The sequence below is a fragment of the Nicotiana tomentosiformis genome, chromosome 8 (assembly GCF_000390325.3).
Source record: "Nicotiana tomentosiformis chromosome 8, ASM39032v3, whole genome shotgun sequence".
In the NCBI taxonomy this organism is placed as follows: Eukaryota; Viridiplantae; Streptophyta; class Magnoliopsida; order Solanales; family Solanaceae; genus Nicotiana; species Nicotiana tomentosiformis.
Window position 1 is genome coordinate 119,962,462 of NC_090819.1, and position 20,632 is coordinate 119,983,093.

A 20,632-nucleotide genomic window follows, 5' to 3' on the forward strand; every position below is an offset into this window, starting at 1 on the left:
CCCAAACAACATCAAACTTTCTCAAGGTCCGTGGGAGCCCAACGGTGCATTCTTCAACCCAAAAAGTCCGAGCCGCGAGAAATTTCTATAATCTTTGTACTAATTGATCTACCTCGGCACCACCAAACCTTAATTTCCTTAGAAACATTTCTCCGGGGTCGTTACACATAAGTTAACATCCGGTCAACCTTTTCAACTTAAATTCTAAACCTTGGAACTAAGCGCTCTAAATTATTTCAAAACCTTACCGAACCCAAACCAATTACCCCGGCAAGCCAAATAACAATTGTAATTCATAATTTGAGCAGTAAATGGAGGAACATGATTGCAATAGTCAAAACGACCGGCCGGGTCGTTACAAATGGCCATGGAGAAATGACCGAATGAAGCTTCTCTCCGGGTTGGTGGATCATCGGAGCAAACCTTTGACATTTATCACATTTTCGAACGAACTCCTTAGTGTCCTTCTCCATGCTATCCCAGTAGTACTCTACTCTAATGATTTTGCGAATTAATGGTTCGGCGCCGGAGTGGTTTCCACAAGTGCCTTCATGAACCTCTCGTAACACATAATCGGTGTCTCTTGGTCCCAAACATACCGCCAGTGGTCCGTCGAACGTCCTTCTATATAATGTTCCGTCTTCAACCAGCGTTAATCGAGCAGCCTTGGTTCGTAGAACCCTTGATTCTTTAGGGTTCGATGGGAGTTTTCCGTTCTTTAAATATTCAATATATTTATTTCTCCAATCCCAAGTTAAGCTCGTGGAATTTATTTAGGAATGTCCATCCTCGATTACAGATTTCGAGAGTTGAACGACAGTCCCCGAATCGATCTTATCTTCCTTAGTCGACGACCCCAAATTTGCGATTGCGTCAGCCTTATAGTTTTGTTCTCGAGCCACATGTTGTAGGGTCCATTCTTTGAAATGGTGTAGAGTTACCTGTAATTTGTCCAAATACCTTTGCATCTTATCTTCTCGAACCTCGAAAGTTTTGTTTACTTGGTTCACCACTAGTAAAGAGTCACATTTGGCTTCAATGACTTCTGCTCCCAGGCTTTTAGCTAGCTCGAGACCTGCAATCATGGCCTCGTACTCGGCCTCATTGTTAGTTAATTTAGTAGTTTTGATGGATTGTCTAATAATGCCACCTGTGGGAGGTTTCATTACGATGCCAAGCTCGGACCCCTTCGCATTTTAAGCACTTTCCGTATAGAGGGTCCAAACCCCCGACGACGTACCCGATTTTAACAAGAGTTCTTTTTCAATTTTGGGTACGAGGGTTGGCATGAAATCGGCCACGAAGTCCGCTAAAATGTGAGACTTGATGGTCGTACGTGGTTGATATTCGATATCGTACCCACTGAGTTCGACGGCCCATTTGGCCAATCGACCCGATAGTTCGGGCTTGTATAAAATATTGCGAAGTGGGTAAGTGGTCAAAACGCATATGGGGTGACATTGAAAGTATGGTCTTAACTTTTTAGAGGCGTTTATTAGCGCAAGTGCTAATTTCTCTAAGTGAGGGTATCCAGCCTCTGCTTCCCCTAAGGTCCGACTTACATAATAAACAGGAAACTATGTACCTTGCTCTTCTCGAATTAGGACACCACTTAGCGTGATTTCCGATATCACTAAGTATAAGTACAACTTCTCATCTGTCCTCGGACGGTCAGCCTTTGCACTGCTTTCACGCTATCCACGACGGTGATGTCTTCGATGGCCTTAATTTTGTCGGGGTTGATCTCGATTCCCCGATTCAATACCATAAAACCAAAGAACTTGCCCGATCCAACCCCAAAAGCACATTTCTCGGGGTTGAGCTTCATGTTATACTTCCTTAAGATCTTGAACATTTCCTGCAAATGAGTCAAATGGTCCTCTGCGCGTAGGGACTTAACTAGCATGTCATCAATGTAAAATTCCATCGACTTACCTATTTGTTCTTCGAATATTTTATTCACTAGGCGTTGGTAAGTAGCTCATGCATTTTTTAGCCCGAATAGCATTACATTATAGCAATAGGTTTCGTACTTGGTGATAAATGAAGTCTTTTCCTGGTCCTTCGGGTTCATTCAAATTTTATTGTACCCGGAGTAGGCATCGATAAAAGTAAGGATATCGTTGCCGGCTGTGGCATTGATCATGCGATCGATGCTAGGCAGTGGAAAAGAATCTTTGGGGCATGCTTTGTTTAGATCTTTATAATCTATGCATATTCTAAGTTTGTTCCCCTCTTTAGGGACTACAACTACGTTGGCTAACCACTCAGGATATTTTACCTCCCGAATTGATCCTATTTTGAGAAGTTTAGTTACCTCATCCTTTACAAATGCGTGTTTTACCTCAGACTGAGGTCTTCTTTTTTGCTTCACCGGTTTGAACCTAGGGTCCAAGATCAGCTGGTGCGTTGTTATTGACAGTGGGATCCCTGCCATGTCTAAATGGGGCCAAGCAAAACAGTCTATGTTATCAATAAGAAATTGAATGAGTTTTTCCCTGTGTTCGGGGGTCAATCCCGTTCCTAGGTATACATTTTTCTCGGGTAGATATTTGATTAATATAACCTGCTCCAGTTCTTCGATCGTACATTTGGTGGCATCGGAGTCTTCGGGGATGACAAAAGCTCGAGGTGTCAGAAACTCTTCCTCATCATCCTCTATTTCTTGTTCTACCTGTTCGGTCGAGACTGGTAGTTTTTGGTTTCTCGTCTATCTTTAGTGTTTGATCTTTTCGAGACCGATAGCGTTGGTATCAGTGTTACCTCATTGACCGCAAACATTTCCTTAGCAGTATGTTGCTCCCCGTATAATGTTTTCATGCCGTCCGAAGTAAGAAATTTCATTACTTGGTGGAGGGTAGAAGGCACTGCCTTCATATTGTGGATCCAAGGTCTTCCGAGTAGGGCGTTGTACCTCATATCCCCTTCGATTACGTGGAATTTGGTATTTTGGATGGTTCCAACTACATTCATTGGTAGAGTAATCTCCCCTTTAGTCGTTTCACTGGCCATATTGAAACCGTTCAAGACCCGAGCTGCGGGCACGACTTGATTCTACAAACCGAGTTGCTCCACTACCCAAGATTGGATGATATTCGCAGAGCTACCTGGATCCACTAAAACATGCTTACCTTGAGCTTTATTTAATAGGATAGAAATTACCAGAGCGTCGTTGTGAGGTTGAGAGATGCCCTTGGCTTCTTCAATTCCGAATGATAAGAAATTACAGAGCGTCATTCGTTTTTCCCTTGTGGCCGGTATCTTGCCGTACTTGAGCATGGGTCCCTGTGGAGTATCGACCCTACCGATGATCATATGAATGATATGCAAAGGTTCCTCTTATTAATCCTTTTTGCTGGCGTCCCTTTCTCTGAAGTGATTCCTGGCTCGATCGCTGAGGAACTCTCGAAGGTGGCCCTCATCGAATAGGCGGGCTACCTCTTCTCTTAATTGTCTACGATCCTTGGTCCTATGATCATGCGTGCCATGATACTTACACATTGAATTCGGGTTTCTTCGGGAAGGGTCTGTTTGAATGGGTCTGGTCCACCTAATATCTTTGATTCTTCCGATCGCTGATACAATGCCCGATGCGTCGACGCTGAAATTGTACTCAGATAGCTGAGGTGCCTCTATAAGATCGACATATTTATCGAATCCACTCTTGCTCATAAGCCCCCAAGAATTTTGTCCTCGATCACTCATTCGATTGTTCCGAGCGGAATTGTGCGCTGAGCCATTGTTCATTCGATCTGCGACGTACGGTTGATATCGGTCTCTATTCGACCTTCGTTCTCTGTCGATATCCCTTTAGTTTTTAATAGCTTCCTTGTTCTGGTGCATGGATCCGGAAGGAGCTCCCAACTGGTCGTCTTCAACCTTGAATTTTGACTGATATCGGTTGTGTACATCCGCCCAAGTCATTACTGGATACTCGATCAAATTTTGTTTCAGACAACGTGATGCTATTGAACTTTGCTCGTTCAACCCTTGGGTGAAAGCTTGGACGGCCCAGTCGTCTGTAACCGGTGGCAATTCCATGCGTTCCATTTGAAATCGGGACACGAACTACCTTAGCATTTCATTACCGCTTTGCTTTACTTTAAAGAGGTCTGATTTCCTTGTTGCAACCTTTATGGCACCAACATGTGCTTTTACAAATGAATCCGCTAACATGGCAAAAGAATCGATGGAATTTGGGGGTAAATTATGATACCAAATCATCGCTCCCTTCGAGAGGGTCTCTCCGAATTTCTTCAATAACACGGATTCGATCTCGTCGTCTTCCAAATCATTACCCTTGATGGCACACGTGTAATAGGTGACGTGTTTGTTGGGATCGGTTGTACCGTTATATTTAGGAATTTCGGGCATATAGAATTGTTTGGGGATTGGTTTTGGGGCTGCACTCGAGGGAAAAGGCTTTTGGATGAATTTCTTCGATTCCAGCCCTTTTATCATTGGTGGAGCTCTCGGGATCTGATCGACCCTGGAATTATATATTTTTACTTTGTTATCGTTGGCTTCGACTCGTTTTGTGAGTTCCTCGAGCAATTTGGTAATTTCGGGAGTAGTCCCCGATTCTTGCTCGTTTGACTTCACTATGACTGGCTCCGTTCCGTGGGTGATTTCACGAAGCGAATCGGGCTTCAGCCTGCTTTGTACCTGAGCTTGGCTTTGTAACTGAGCTATCGCTATTTGCTGGGCTTGTAACATCTCGAAGATCATCCATAAGCTCACTCTGATCTCCTCCACGTTATGGGCGTCTCGATCTACGGATCGAGTACTGCCCTGAATGCTTTTTTCCGGATCGGAACGTTGGTTCGCCTCTAGAGCCACTTGTAAATTGACATCTAGTAGTACTTCGACTCGGATTTCAAGTACTTCGACTCAAGCTTCGGTGACATCGTTAAGTGACCTTCCAACCCTGGGTATCAAGTTGTTGGTTTCATCCTGAAGGCCGGCTTCGTGGTCGATAGGTAAAACCATGAATCGAGGGTTTGCCATTGCTGATTAGGAGTTGTAAACTGGTGCATATTGCAGATTTGTATCAAACAACCACTGTTATCCTTAGCCCCACGGTGGATGCCAAACTGTTTACCCGAAAATTCGGATATAGTTGAATTTATAAGTAGTTCTAAGGATATGCGATATAGCGTAACATAAATCGTGAAATGTTTGGATTCTTGGCTATAGAAATGAGATATAAATTATTGAACTAGAAGAATGAGTATGTTGAGTAAAAAACAAGCTTAATGGATTTATTATTCAATAAACAGAAGTAGTCTTTTCATACCAATGTCCCACCGTGTTTACAAGGATTCCCCCATTTATAGTAGAGGGATCTTACTTTATTTACAATAAAAAGTATATAGTGGAGAACCCATGATGAATTGTCCCTTCCTCAATTCCTGCCAAGATTCTCTTCCCTAGTGCGATTGCAACGGCTCATGTCTGCGAGCTCGATACTGGCTCGAGCTCGATATTGGCTCGAGCTTGATACTGGCTCGAGCTCGGTATTGGTTCGAGCCCTCGGCCTTGAGTTCGAGTTCGACATTCAGGATGAGTGTCAATCGGTCTGTGCATTTCCGACAACCTTCTCTTTGCCTTTCGGTTCGATTTGGTCATGGGTTGACAATGATACCAAATCGATTCCTCGATCGGTCTTGGAGCTCGAGGCTTGTATGCACTATCCTCGGAACTCGTCTCGAGCTCTCACTTCGATCGCTTACCATTCGAACTCGATCAAACGTACGGAGACCGAAATCTATTTCGACCGTATACAAAATGCATATCCAAGATGATTTGTAAAAGATTAAGTGTAGTAATCAAAGCTATTGTGGCAGAAAATCAGGTTGCATTTGTGGAGGAAAGATCTTTGGTGCACAATGTGTTGATATGCCATGATTTGCTTATACACTACACCTAGGTGCCTTATGAAGATATATCTAAGAAAGACATATGATATGATAAGATGAGATTTATAGAAGAGGCTTTGAATGGATTTGGATTTCTTGCTAGCTACATTTATCCAGCTCGTAATGACTTATATATCTTCCACAAGATTTTCTGTCAAGGTGAATGGAGTAGGGTATGAATATTTTGAGGGAAACAGAGGTCTAAGACAAGAGGATCCCATGTCCCTATTGTTATTTGTGTTGGTCATGGAGTATCTGACAAGAATACTAAAGAGTATGAGTAGTTTACCAGATTTCAAGTTTCATCCAATGTGCAAAAAGACCAAACTGACTCATGTGATATTTGCTGATGATTTAATGATTTTGATTTTCTGTAAAGGAGACATTAAGTCAGTGACTGAAGTGGGGAAGCACTTCAACATTTTAGTGAGGTAACTGGACTGGAGGCAAATATGGACAAGTCAAACCTATTTGTGGCAGGTGTAGATGAGGAACTAAAGAAGCAGCTACTTGATATAACAGGGTTCTCCCTAGGATCTTTGCTTATAAGATACTTGGGATTGCCACTGCCCTCAAAGAAGTGGAGCAAAATGGAGCGTTACCAACTGGTTGAAAAGATCACAAGTAGGATAAAAACTGGCTACTTAAGAGCATTATTTTTTGCAGGGAGATTACAGATCATTACTGCAATATTATTCTCTCTATACAACTTTTGGGGAGCAGTTTTCATACTTCCACAAAATGTTCTAAAGGAAGTTGATAAACAATGTAGAGATTACATATGGGGGAGTAAGGAGGATGGGGGGAAGATTGCTCTAGTCTCTTGGGTAAAGTCTGTGTCCCAAAGAAGTATGGAGGTTTGAATATTAAAAACTGTGCTAAGTGGAATGTGGCCTTAGTGGGCAAACTGATATGGCAGCTGGCCATGATTACATGGGTGCATGGCTTATATATAAAAGATATTCAAGATTCCTGGAGTCACAAACCACCCCAAGATAGCAGTTGGTATTGGAGAAAATTAAATTTCCTTAAAGCAGAGATGACTCATTAGTACCATAGTGGTAGATATTGGTTGACACCTAATGGAGAAGACTTGGTGTCAAGTAGCTATCAAGCATTACTGTACAGAGATGAAAGGAGGCAGATCTGGTATGGAGCTCATTGATGCTGCCTAGACACAGGTTCCTTTGGTGGTTAGCAAGTCAGAAAAGATTACTAACGAAGGAAAGGTTGACAGATTGCAGATGCAATTGGACTACACAATGTGTGAATTATGTGATGATTTGCAGGAAGAAACAGACATTTGTTCTATGAATGTGGATGGACGACAGAGCTGAGGGACAAGATGGAAACATGGTCAGGCGTCAAGATACAAGGGAAAGAAGTGCTGCAATCAATACGGTGGATCAAAAGAAGACATTGGAGGCAATTCAAAAAAGAGATAGCAGCAGCAATTCTTGGAGCTGAGATATATCATATATGGAAAGCTAGAGACTGGAAACATTTTAAGGCGACAACTGTAAATATAGAGGCTATGATCACACAAATACAAAAGGAACTTCAGGAAAGGATAGAACTCTTAGTAAGAGCTCCAAAAGAGCACGTAGGTATAGTTTTTTTACTGCAAAGATTTTGTAAGTAGTCGTTTTGGTTTTTGAGGCTGGAAGAGATTAATTACACCTCAAGTTCAGAGGTTGTAGTAACTCCGGTGCTCTTTAGGGGTATTATTTGTAAGTAATGGTAATATTTCACAGTTATTACCAAAAACCAATATATATGTTAAAGTTTAGTATCTTGCGTTGTCTAATTAAGCCAGCAAAGCACCATTAGGATACTAAAATATCAGGCTTAGCTTTAATTAGCATCTTGCTTGAGTAACGAAGCTCAAAAGAATCTAGGGTGTTTGAAATTCATTTCTTTTTGTTCTAAAATACGATAACTCGGGATCAAAGAAACTAAGAAAATTGGCGAAAAGGGTGTTTGAAATTCCAGAATTTAAAAAAAAAAAGAAGGAAACTTGAGAGATGTGGATTATCTTCAAGAAAAGGTTCCAAAAAACAAAACACAAATGAGAAAGGAATACAGAAAACAATCACCAATGCATATAAGTAATTATTTAGAAAGCCAAATTTGAACTTTGAAGAAGATAGAGAGATATATAATATGTTTACCTATATTTGTTTCTATTTTCAGGGAAGTCTTGTCTGCATGACTTAAAATTTGTACACGACACTATTTTGTGCTTGGCACTTCCATTAATTTCTTGTTTCAGTTAATTACGGTTATTGACAATATTAGCCCATAAACTTGTTTAGCATAGAGTAGTAGTATGTTATAGAACTCAACTATCAGTACGTAATACGGATTGATACGAGTGTGTAAGTATTCCATACAAATAAATACAACTATTTGCTAACTGTATTTTTAAAAAGTTTAACTAATATCTATCAACGATGTAAGATAATTTGTTAGGACAACACGTGCAATTAAACTGAGAAAGAAAGAAAGAAGGAAATTCGTTTGTTTAGTTAGGAGTTGTTTAATTCGAGAAAAATGTCTGCTTTAACACATTTATGGAAAATTGAGATCATGGAAAATAGTTCCTTTCTCTCTCATATTTGTTTGATTTTACTTTTCACAAAACCAATCGTAGAGAATGTAGTAAGTATGGTCATATATACATCAGATATTTAACTTCTATTGATCTCAACTACTTTCCCATACTACCATTCTTGACAGTCAAGTTGTCAGCCATACCTACCAATCTTACTCCATACTCCCTCAAAATATTCTTCATTGAGTTTGTGCTAAAATTTCCCTTTTTTTCAGCACTAGCTTTGGTCTTTAATTTGTTCATTTGAGACATAAGAAGAGACGAGGATCATTAGTGAGATTTGAATCTACGTCTAAATAATAGTATAATATAGAGTTGTAACTCATAATTTTTTTCATTATTATTGTTATTTAATAGACTTATAATTCATAGATCATACGCATCAGGCGTAACTGGTAGACAAAAAGTGATCTGACCGTATATATAGGTCAAACGTACAAATTCTGAATGTCGTCCGCAAGGTTAACTGAGTTGGTTAGACGAGTGATTTCTCATGTGGGCCGGAAACTTAATATCGATTCCTCCTAAGTTGGAGCTCCTTGCGGGCTAAAAATTTTTTGCACGTCTATAATGAAATTCTTTATTTTGCTATTAGTTATAACCCAAATATCGAGTTTGTATTATGTTGTATTGGGTTTGAAAGAAAACTAAGTTTTTTATATTTAACAAGTTGAGAGTTGAATAGTAACGTGCCAAAATGAAATAACATAACTTAAGCACCAAGATTGCAAATTTCAGCCACAGGAGATAGTTAAGGAGAATACTCCTACTATATCTTAATTCCTAGAGGAAAAAAAAACAACCCATATTTTAAAAAAATACAACAAAAAAAATATTTATAGTCCACTCTACAGTAATTATTGAGAATGAAGAAAGAATGGAAAAGGACAAATGACCCACATGCCCTGATGACTGATTCTTGGATTGGATTGTGATTGGTTGCTCTAAAATTTAACCACCGTTTCTCATTTATTGCTTTGTTTTTCAGTTCAGTTCATATACTGACTCCACCTACACAACTTCCACTCTCCTTCAAAAGTTCCCGGAGAGGACGACACTGTGGAAAAATAATTCAAAAAAAAGAAAAGAAATATTGACCCAGAAAAAGATTCTTTTTTTTCAAGAAAATATTTTGATGGGGTTCAAATCTTGGTTCTTCCTTATATTGGTTCTTGTTGTTGGGGTTCCAATATCATCCTCTGTCCCCTTTATTGTACTCCATGGTATTAATTATTCTTGTTCCTCAACTTTTTTTTTACTGTTAATATTACTATTTTCATATAAATATTTGATTAATTGTTGGTTTTGTGTGGATTAATAACTAATCATAAGAGTTGGTGGTTGTAGGAATTGGAGATCAGTGTTCACACAATGGAGTGAAACGTTTCACAGAGGAGCTAAGTGAATGGTCCAAATCTGAAGGATATTGCTTGTAATATTTCCTATCTTTCTTTTTGTATTTATCTGAAATAGTTTTTAGGAGCTGTACTTAGTATGACCGTATGATATATTTATCTTATTTGGCGTGTCGCAAATTTCTGCTATTACTTTGTATAAGACTGCAAAACTGCTTTCTTAATCTTTATCTGTTCTAATTAAAATACTATTCATCCGTATAAAACTTGTCTCTTTTATATTAAAGTGTCATGAAGCTTAAGATGTTATTTGACTTCATAAAAAAAGGTAATATCTCTTTGTAAAATATGTTTATTTGACTTATGTATTATATTAATCTTAGTGGAAAAACAATACTAGGATAATGGTTGAAAAGTTATTTTTCTAAAGAAAAGGTAATATCAAAGTATAAAATTTGATTAGTTAAATGAATTTTGAATTCTTGAAAGTGGTGGAGTTTGTATAGAGTAATGTTATTAATCAAATGGTGTCAAATATTTTGGGACATTCCAAAATGGAAAGAGGGTCTTATAGATTCGGACGGAGGATAATCTTATATTTGGCCACATTTCTGCTAACACTGCTTCTTTATCACTTCTGAAATAATAGGTGTTTTGTTTGATTGACTAGAAGTTTGAAGTGTTAATTTGACTTATGTATTATGTTAGTAGTAGTGGAAGAAAATACTAAAATATAATGATTGCAAATTCATAGAGAAAATATCGCATCAAATTAAACTTTGAATAGTTAAATGAATTTGAATTCTTAACAACTGTAAACCTTGTATAGATAATAGAGTGGTGTCCTTTTCTGTCCCACATGGGAAGAGTTTCATATTAGTTGTAGTTCCTTTTCCTTTTCTTGAAGTAATGTTATTGCTTCTGGTGAGGCTTTAGTTAGTTGTCTTAGTGTATGTTTGCTATAGCTTCAGTATTTTGATAATGATTATTGATTACTATGTTCTTTTGATTATTTGAATAAGCTTTTTCATAAGCTACTAGCTTAGAGAAGCAACTTATATAATTAATTCGAGGAAAAATGTTGAATGTGCACTCTATTTATCACAAGTTGTGCCTTGTGCTAGCTCGTAATAGACTAACATTCATCACCTTGAGCTATCCATTATTATTCTGAAACAGAAAGAGTTTATGCTTCTGTATCAGAGTTGGAGTCAATTGTGGAGAATGGTAGTTCTTTGAAATCATGCTCAAGTGATACCTTAACCTTCACTTATTGAAAAAGATTGATGCATGAATAAAGCTGCATGATAATCAGCAAAGTGGATTAGAAAGTTGCCTCAAAGACATCTCAAGCGCTCCCCCCCCCCCTCTTCCGGCCTCCGCACACCAGAAGAAAAAGAAAGAAAACAAGACTTCTGATGTCTCCTCTTTTTTATGTATTTGTTTTCAAGATCATTAGTAGGAATTGTTTTGTTTGTCCTTGAAGCAATAGTTAAAATATGCCTGAAAAAAAGGTATTATGTCACCATGACTTGTTATCTGTCAATAGAGAGTTTACCAATTAGTATGGTTGGGGTTCAGGATTTTGCATTTTGAATTGTACTTGCTGAATCCAATCTCTTTCCGTACAGTCTTAGCTTATATGATTCTGTTCTATGGTCCAAGTCCTACAAAATCATCAGCGTTTTGTTCTCCACATATAGTTATGTAACTTATATTGTTTAGTAATTGCACTCTCTTTGAACTTTCCCCTCGTAGGGAAATCGGAAATGGATCATGGGACTCTTGGTTTATGACTTTAGAGGATCAGGTAATGACATTGCATTATAATTTAAATGCTAGTCGTCTTGGGCAATGAAATCTTGAGAACCTAGTTCTGATCTGTTCTTTTTCGTGTGCAGGCTGATGTAGTGTGTAGCAAGGTGATGGAGCTCTGTCACTTAGTGGATTTTATTGTGAATAATCTCCCGTGTTTGTTTTACTCACTGGTGAAACAAATTTTTGAGTACAGGTGAAGGAAATGAAAGAACTCCAAGATGGTTACAACATAGTTGGTCTCTCCCAGGTTATTTCAAGAAACTAGATCTTCTAAATTTGCATACTACTTTTATGAGTGTACTTTCCATCACTTAGTATCATATTTGTGTGTCAATATGATCCTTAACTAATTCCACTTGGATTTGTTTAATCCATATAATCTGTTGGTGACCAGTATGATCCTTGAACTAAGTCTGCAATGACCGAACTGGCCTAACTCATACCAAACATCCAAAACTAATATTGTTTGGGTTATGCAAGACACATGATATCACAACAATATTATTCGCTTGGAAAGTATACACTTATTTTGTGATGTAATGTTTTGGATTGAATTGGTTTGAGGTTGCATGGACTGCATATTCACTGCTCACCTGCTTATGATGCAGGGTAATCTAATAGGCCGAGCTGTTGTTGAATTTTGTGAGGGAGGACCACAGGTAGGAAAAAAGCTTATAGCAGCCTTTTGGCTTTCTGCATGTAATTCCGATTGACTTCTGATTTTATTTGCTTAAGTCAAATCAGATCTTTCATAGTCTAGTCGTTCCGTGTAAACTATGATTGGCCGCTCTATAGATCAGTCTGGGACTGGTTACAATTATCTTATTTGCAGTGAGCTCTCCCATTATTCACTAGGACAATGGAACATTGAAACTAGAAGATTACTGTGGGAATGAAGACTCTTTGGGCTCACTTGTCAAATATAATAAAAATCTTATGCTCAACGTTCTTTTTCTTTATCTCCTACAGAATGTCAGTTCTCCAGTTCCAGTTTCTAATTTCCAGTCCTAGCAAGGTTGTTGGTGGATTGTCAGAATTATATCTCTTCACCTTGTCCTCATTCCCTTAAAACGACAGCCTATGTGTTAATGCAATACTCTTCACCATCAGCAGAGATCATTCTTCCGAATTTGAGGGCTTACCATCAGCAGCGGAAATAATTTTTAGGTCTTTACCTGACGGCTGACGAGCTTCATTAGTATTTGTGCTTCTGGAGAATAGTCTATCACATATATTGATCGGAGTCGCTGCTTAACCGACAACGTGTTTTTCTGCTTGTTTTGGAAGCTTGAAACGACAGATAAGTGGTGACTATGAAACGGCCTTGCTACTGAGCTTCTTGTCTTCCATCTTTCTTTATTGTGGGGTCCGCGCAACAAGAACAAGAGCGCTTCCTCTTTCTTTTTCTTTGCAAAAATACACCCAGTCTTTCCTGCAATACTCATCAATCTGTAGTTTTTGAAGAAAAGACAATATTCCCTAATTAGTGTGATGGGAATGCAAATGAAAAATGAAGAAAAACAAAAAAGATGACGAGGAAAAGAAGTACTTTATTTCCCTCTTTACAGTAATTGGAGGAACAAAGTGATATATTGTATTGCCTGCCTAAAAGGATGACGGGTTAAAACGTGCTGCTTCCCAACCTTGTAATCTGCATTATTTATAGTGAACGGAGAAATCTTTAACTTTTCAGTTCTCCAAAGAAGGAAAATAGAGAAGTCCAGGAAAGAAATCATTGAAGTTCTTAGTGTTTCACGTGGATTTTCTTTACATTATTGATTCCACATGTTAAGTTGTCATCTGTCTAGGCCTTATGTTTGCACTTTGCTGTACTCGAGAAATTTCAATAATAAGCATTTGTGCTTGTTCCCATGACAGGTTAAGAATTTTATTTCCTTAGGCGGACCTCATGCTGGCACTGCTTCAGTTCCTCTCTGTGGTGTAAGTTTTATACCATTATCTGCTATTTATCCTTCTATAAGACACATTTTCTTGGTAGTTTCTGATAGCTGGTTTACGTAAGGATTCTTCTTACTGTTGCTGGCATTGACTTATCAATTTTTTATCACCGAATCTTGTAAGTACTCCTTGGCTTGCTTTCGCATTGTTCTTAATCTCATATTCATTTGCAGTCTGGCATTTTTTGCATTATTGCTGATAGTCTAATAAAGTCAGAGATATACTCTGCATTCGTCCAGGTATTACGAAGTTCTGATTCTGTTTTATTTACAAAGGGAAGTTTGGCATGCTTCATTGGAATGATAATTTTTAAATTGCAGGCTCACTTGGCCCCTAGTGGGTATCTCAAGCTTCCAAATGTAAGTGGCATATTATTGCATTTCGCATTACATAATGTCCTAATGTGCCGTGCAAACAATCCTGTGACAATTTTTATTGGCTTCACAACTTGCTTCTCTGCATATTGGTGGGAATGGAATGTAAAATCAATTTCACAACTTTGGATCTTCTCTGCATTTTGATGGGACTGGACTACGTAAACTCAAATTTTAAATTCGCAAAAAGTCTTATGGCACTAAAAAGTGGTGGCATGTAAGTTCTTGGAAGAATAGAGAGGAGTTGACTGCATCCATTGTGGTTGGATTGGATAGGATAGGACTGAAATGGGGACACGGGGAAGGTAGGATCTTGGTATGTGCCTTTGTCAGAAGGAGAAAGAGGATAGATAAGATTCCCATGCATTTTCTATGATCTTGGTTGTACCTTGTGTGTATGATTGATGAAGCAAAAACAAGGGGAAGGAATTTTAGATCCAATCGTTAACTATTTCTTATTTGCTTTATTTTGTAATCTCCATTTTATTTAAGATGTATTTTTTCTTCTGAATTTGAAATCAAAGTATAGTGCAGTTGGATGTTGAAAAAAATGCTAAAAGAAGGTGATGGTTGTGAGTGCCATGAAAATGTAAAGTTCCGCGTCATGAAAACTATGGTGTCTCAAAAGTAAATTTAATCTCCTTTTCCTTCTTTTGGAAGTTTGGAAGTTCCAACGATTGTTTTCTCCTGAATGAGTTGTTTTGTTCTGGCGGGGTGTGGCGAAGCAAAATTTAGTTACCAATCTTTCAGTTTTGGAAGCTTAACTTGTATCTGTCTCTCCACAGAATATTGCTGGGTACATGAAAGCCTGTCATTTTCTCCCAAAGCTCAACAATGAAATCCCTAGTCACAGAAATTCCACCTATAAGAAACGGTTCAGCAGCTTGGAGAATCTTGTCCTTATCATGGTTTGTCAATCCTGCAGTTGCATTCTCTTTTTGTTTCTTTGTTTCAGTTTGTGTCAAATGACCGCAGTGGTGACATCACACTCTTCTTTCCCGTGTTTTTTTTTTCTTTCTTATTCACAGTTTGAACATGACACTGTTCTGATACCAAGGGAGACCTCTTGGTTTGGATATTATCCAGATGGGGTCTTTGAACCTATTTTGCCACCACAGAAGGTATGCTGACAAATTTTTGGTTAAGAGAATTGTCCAGTTTATATTATTATTTACTGCTGTTACAGTGACTGTTACAGTAAACAAGAAACACCCTCTCAATATTTCTTTTGCATATGTATGATACCTAAGATGAACCCACATTGGTGCACTGCATTTCTGCTCTGCAAATTAAAATGTCAATATACTTGGTTTTGGGAAAAGACAATACCATATTTTCCTTGTCGGCAAATGGTTTTTCATTAGTTCTGTTTTGGCTGTATTTTGACATGCTTCAGAGAAAAATAGTAAGATCGCACCCACATACACCTAAATCAAAGAAAATAGATGGATTGGTTTTAAATATTCAGATGATGGCAACATCTCTACTTGTGCACTACACCTTCACTACCTTGCTTCTTGCCATTCCCTCAAGTCTTGACATAAATACTCTATCACCCATTGTTTTGGATAGCGTGCGGCGACAAATAGTGACGAGGGCCAGCTTCACTGAGGCGAGAGGCGCTTGCCTTTTTGATGTGAAGCGACAATTTATAATAAAATATTATATATGTAACTAAAAACTTAATAGCAATAATATATTAATAAATATATCAATTCAAAAATAAAAAAATCCAAAGTGAAGCTGTGAAAAATTGAAAAACAAAAAACAGAGCAGAAAAAAGAAAGAAGAGAAGAAGTACTGAAGAAGCTCTCTCAACTGAAGAAAAAACAGAGCTTTTCTCATACTGTTCTGTTTAGTGCAGCAACAGTGATTAAAAAACAGAGCCAAAAAAAAAAAAAGAAGAACAAAAAGGAAGAAAAAACCTGTTGCAGCAGCAGCGATAAAAAACAGAGCCCAAAACAAAAAGAAAGAAGAAAAAGGAAGAAAAAACAGAGCAGCACAGACTCTGTTATGTTGTAGCAGCAGCGATTAAAAAACAGAGCCCAAAACAAAAAGAAAGAAGAAAAGAAGAAAGAAAAAAATTGGACAGAGTCGCACAACAGAAACTCGAAGAAAGAAGAAAGCAGAAGAAGAAAAGAGATGAAAAGAAGCATACCTGATGAAGAAACTTGAAGGAGAAAGGAAATCGCTCGTCTGCTGTAGGTCTGCTGTCGACTTGAAGGAGAAAGAGTAAAGAAATCGCGAGCCCTAATTTTTTGTTTTAACAGATCTCTGTTGCTGCCTTCTTCTTTTCTTTTTTGCAAAAAAGCGACGCTACAGAGGCAGAGGCGCTCGCCTCTTTGAAAACGCTACGCCACACCGTAAAATAGCGATGGCAGCTCGTATCGCCTCACCTCACGCTATTAGCGCTGAGGCGAGCGCTATTTACAACACTGCTATCACCTGCTCTCCCCCTTTGCCAAACCAAGACCACTCTTTCGCCCAATGATCAATTTCTTCATGCCGTTGTTCTCCCTCATCCTTTTCTTTTCCTTTGTTATCCTTCAAAGTACCCAGGATACTGCATATACCATAATTTAACTTTGCTTGCATGTACTAATTTGTTGGATTGCATCTGTAACCATTGAGATTCAGATAGGATGTATTGTGGTGTTTCTGAACGGACTATAAATAGGCAGAAAGAAACTTACTATGTAGAGGTCATATTTGCTACCTTTTCTTTTCTACTTATCATTAATGCCAAAACAAGAGGGTAATTAATTGCCGTCCACAATTGCCACCAAGATGTTTCATGGCTAAGTAAAAGCCACAAAAAGTTACATAGGATTGGGTTCAGGGCAATTAGGTGGAGTTGAATCAAGCCAAGTTTAAGATCTAGTTAATCTTGACTCAACCTGAATGTATTATGCACGGCTTTGATTTTGAACTTCAGTTTCAGGCCAGCAAAAACTAAGCAAAGACAATTTTTGAAAAGAAAATTTTGTTTTCTACTTTTGCATCTGAATTTTACCCTATTGAGATTATTGCCTTATCTTTTGGCAGACTCAGCTCTACGCTGAGGATTGGATTGGTTTGAAAACCTTGGACAATGCTGGAAAAGTGAAATATGTAAAAGTAGCTGGGAATCACCTTCAAATTTCTTCCAGTGATATGAGAAAGCATGTTGTTCCATACTTAGCAGAGAATGCATCAACCGACGGGAGCTCTTCAATTGTGGAAACTGTGGCAACGAATGATTTGCAAGACGAGTTATCAACCATTTTTACATTTGAAGGTTCCTCTTCTTATAATTGGCCTGCACCTGTCAAGAGCTTCTTCGCCGATCTACTTGGTTTGGCCATAGATGAATCAGTCCCTTAACCCTTCATTTGGTTGTTTGATTGTTGGATGATTACACGATATACAACTACATTGAAATATAACATGGCTTTGATTGTAAGCTTTATGTTATCTTGTATGTACATGTATGTGATATACTACTAATATCAGATAGCATTACTAGCAACTGTGTTGCCTTTGTTACTTTTGTGTGAGTTTGTTTTCCTCCCACCCCCTTTTGTTAGACAAGGGAAGGTGTTTCTTCTATGCCCTTGCATGTTGATACAGTTATACTTAAGTAAAAGGTGTTAATGACGGGTTTATCTTTTATACGTTGATAATGTAATTTTACACTACCAGGTCACTTTCAAGGTAACAAAAGATATCTAGCCATTATTACTAGAATTAGTATATAAGATAAATCGTTTATCGATATAGTGCCCTAACTAGAGTTCCAAAAATGTATTATAAGATGGTAAGATTTGCTAAAACAGAGTCAATTAACAAGAACCATTTCAAACCAAAGAAAGCAAGATGAAAATGACTGCTAAATAGACAGGTAGATAAAGGTACATACCTAAACTACTGCTGTATTTCTTTTTTTGGTATTGGCAGTGTGAACATATCAAGGAGATCTATAATGAAATTTGGTATACAACTGATAAACAGTTTTACATACCCATTTAAATTAGGGCAAAGATTGCATTTAGCCCGAGGCCGAAATTATTTACATCCGGTAACCTCAAAACTGTATAAAATTTGTATATTTTTTGTATATAATATTTTTTCGACTATTATTTTGAGAGAGATTATATAATGTCATTTTCTCTTTAAAAATTATACCATGTCACATTTATTCAACGAAGTCTTGTTTGCTCATTGACAACTTTAATTTTAACAATTTCGAAAATCTTTCTAACGTCCGATAAAAGATTCCAATATCAAAAACTAATACAACTCAATCTGGCCAATCTCTTAGATCTTTGATACGTCGGTATTAGGAATTAAGATGATTACTTTTACGCAGGGATTACGCTCATAATTAAGAAGATATATATTAAATTATATTCATTATAAAATTGAACTTCTTTAGAAAATCATACATCATATATTGAGCTACGAAATCTTAATTAGTTATGAGGAATCGACTGCTGATAGCCGTTACAAATATTGTGTAAAAGTTCACTTTGACTAATTTTTTAATTAATTTCTTTTTCTGGTGGAAGTGGGGACGTGAACAATAGAGGAGCAAAGGTTCTTTGCTCGAAGTAGAATCTTGCACATAAGTAAAGTAGCCATTTTTAAAATAAATAAATTTAAACAAATATTTGTGCTTGAACAACAACAACAACAACAACAACAACATACTCAATATATTTCCATGTTGTGGGTTCTGGAGAGGGACTCAGAGGCGGATCTAGAATTTGAGGGTGGCGGGTACCATAATTTTCTTTAATGTATACCTTGTAATGACTAATATGAAATTTGTTAGGAATGTTTATTCAGTTTTTTTGAGTTTATTCAGGTCAACATAATAGGTATTTTTTATTTGCAAATATAAAAATTACATCTCAAATATCAAAAAACAAAGGTAATTAGTATTTTGAATAAGGAATAACACCTTTATTATAACAACACAAGTAAAATCAACATTTTCACTAGGAAATTACATCTTTTTTTTATACTAAAAATAAATTTACACAAGTAAGATAACATATTCAATAAGAGAATTACATCGATCAGAATAAGAAACTTAAAAAAAAAAATATCTTCAATAGATAAATTATGCCCTATAAATATAAAATTAAATAAACTACAAGTTCCCAAAAATCAAAATCAAAAATCTCATATTTTTAAGCAATGTTTACGAATTTTCATCATAATTTAATAGTAAAGAGATTTAAATTATATTTAAGAACCATATAATAAACAAAATAAAATTATGATATAATAAAAAAGATGAAAAAAATTGATCTCAATCCAAAATTCCCATTAAGAGACAGGTTTTTCGGATTTGAAAGAAGAAAACTCATAAATGTAAGATTAAGAGAAATGCTTATTTTATATAATTTTCAAGTTTTGGAGTCTCTTTTTTGGTGTTCTTGCTAGAGACCATATATAAAATAATAGAATAGAGAAAAAAAAATATAAAAAATAATAAACGACAAATAGAAAATTGTGAAGCAGCCGAAAAGGGAAATGACTGAGACAAAAGGAAATAAAAAACACAAAGAAAAGGGAAAGTCGGACAAGGTTCAAGATAAATTCCAACTTGAATTTTACACAAAAAAAAACTTTCAAAAAGGTCTATCAACCATGGAACCTTTGTTTAGCTTATGACTGCGGGTGGCAGAAACAGATATTTAACCTAGTTTAAGAAATAAATATATATATATATATATATATATATATATATATATATATATATATATATATATATATATATATATCTTAGCGGGTGCCATGCCATCCCTTCCTATAGGGGTGGATCCGCCCTTGGTGAGGGTAAAATAAATACAGACCTTATCCCTACCTTGCGGAATTAGGGAGACTGTTTTCGAAAGACTCTCGACTCAAGAAAATCAATTCTCGGCATGTTTGAACAACATTGTATTTGGAAAAAATAAAATGATTAATTTTACTACCCGAAATGTTTGCTACTTGAGAGAGAATTATAATTTTCATGATATATTGACATGCATCAGCAGAAAAAAAATTGTTAAGTCTTTTTATAAATATTATATAGTGAAAAAGATGGAATTGAAGTGGCCTAGTTAGATATAATAGGACTCTCAGTTACACTTGCGATTGTATACTGAAATGTTGCTTTCCATTTGCTAAGATTATAAAAAAGTGATGTATTTAGCTAGAAATGAAATAGTTCTAATCATTCCGTTTTAAGTTAAAATTTTGCTACTTGAAGAAGTATGAAAATAGACCAAACCTTTCTTATTGAATGGCGTAAAAATGAGAAATAACCAATTAATTTGTACCTATATATGGCTTTTTGGTACTCATTTTAATTATTTTTCTTTATTTGGCAGAAAATGGACGTTATGACAAAGGATACCCTTAATAAGACATTATAAGGCAAAAAAATCAAAGCCCTAATTGGATATCCAGAATAGCCAAATCAAACTAATCCAACAAAAGTGGAAAAATATTTAGAAAGAGGACGAATAAAGGAAATAATTTAAAAATTTGTCCCCATACTGATTGCTCCAAAAGTGGTAGTATATATCCAACTTACTAAAGCTGAGAATTCTGTAAATC

At 36.9% G+C, this 20,632-nt stretch overlaps 1 protein-coding gene across 1 annotated transcript; it reads left to right on the forward strand.

The window, feature by feature from the left end:
- The first annotated feature begins 9,516 nt into the window (after window positions 1–9,516).
- LOC104100044 (uncharacterized) lies at window positions 9,517–17,546 on the forward strand. Its single transcript, XM_009607203.4, has 12 exons — window positions 9,517–9,755; window positions 9,880–9,964; window positions 11,646–11,697; window positions 11,789–11,809; window positions 11,899–11,952; window positions 12,314–12,364; window positions 13,584–13,646; window positions 13,838–13,903; window positions 13,985–14,023; window positions 14,824–14,946; window positions 15,067–15,159; window positions 17,084–17,546. The coding sequence occupies exons 1-12, from the start codon at window positions 9,668–9,670 to the stop codon at window positions 17,399–17,401; spliced, it is 1,053 nt and encodes a 350-aa protein (XP_009605498.1). The 5' UTR covers window positions 9,517–9,667; the 3' UTR covers window positions 17,402–17,546.
- Window positions 17,547–20,632: the final 3,086 nt, after the last annotated feature.

Excerpts from the sequence above, each read along its gene's own strand:
- LOC104100044 (XM_009607203.4), top strand. The coding sequence starts at position 9,668 with ATGGGGTTCAAATCTTGGTTCTTCCTTATATTGGTTCTTGTTGTTGGG. Across the intron at positions 9,756-9,879 it reads CCCCTTTATTGTACTCCATG|GAATTGGAGATCAGTGTTCA; the intron begins GTATTAATTATT and ends TGGTGGTTGTAG. Across the intron at positions 15,160-17,083 it reads CTATTTTGCCACCACAGAAG|ACTCAGCTCTACGCTGAGGA; the intron begins GTATGCTGACAA and ends ATCTTTTGGCAG.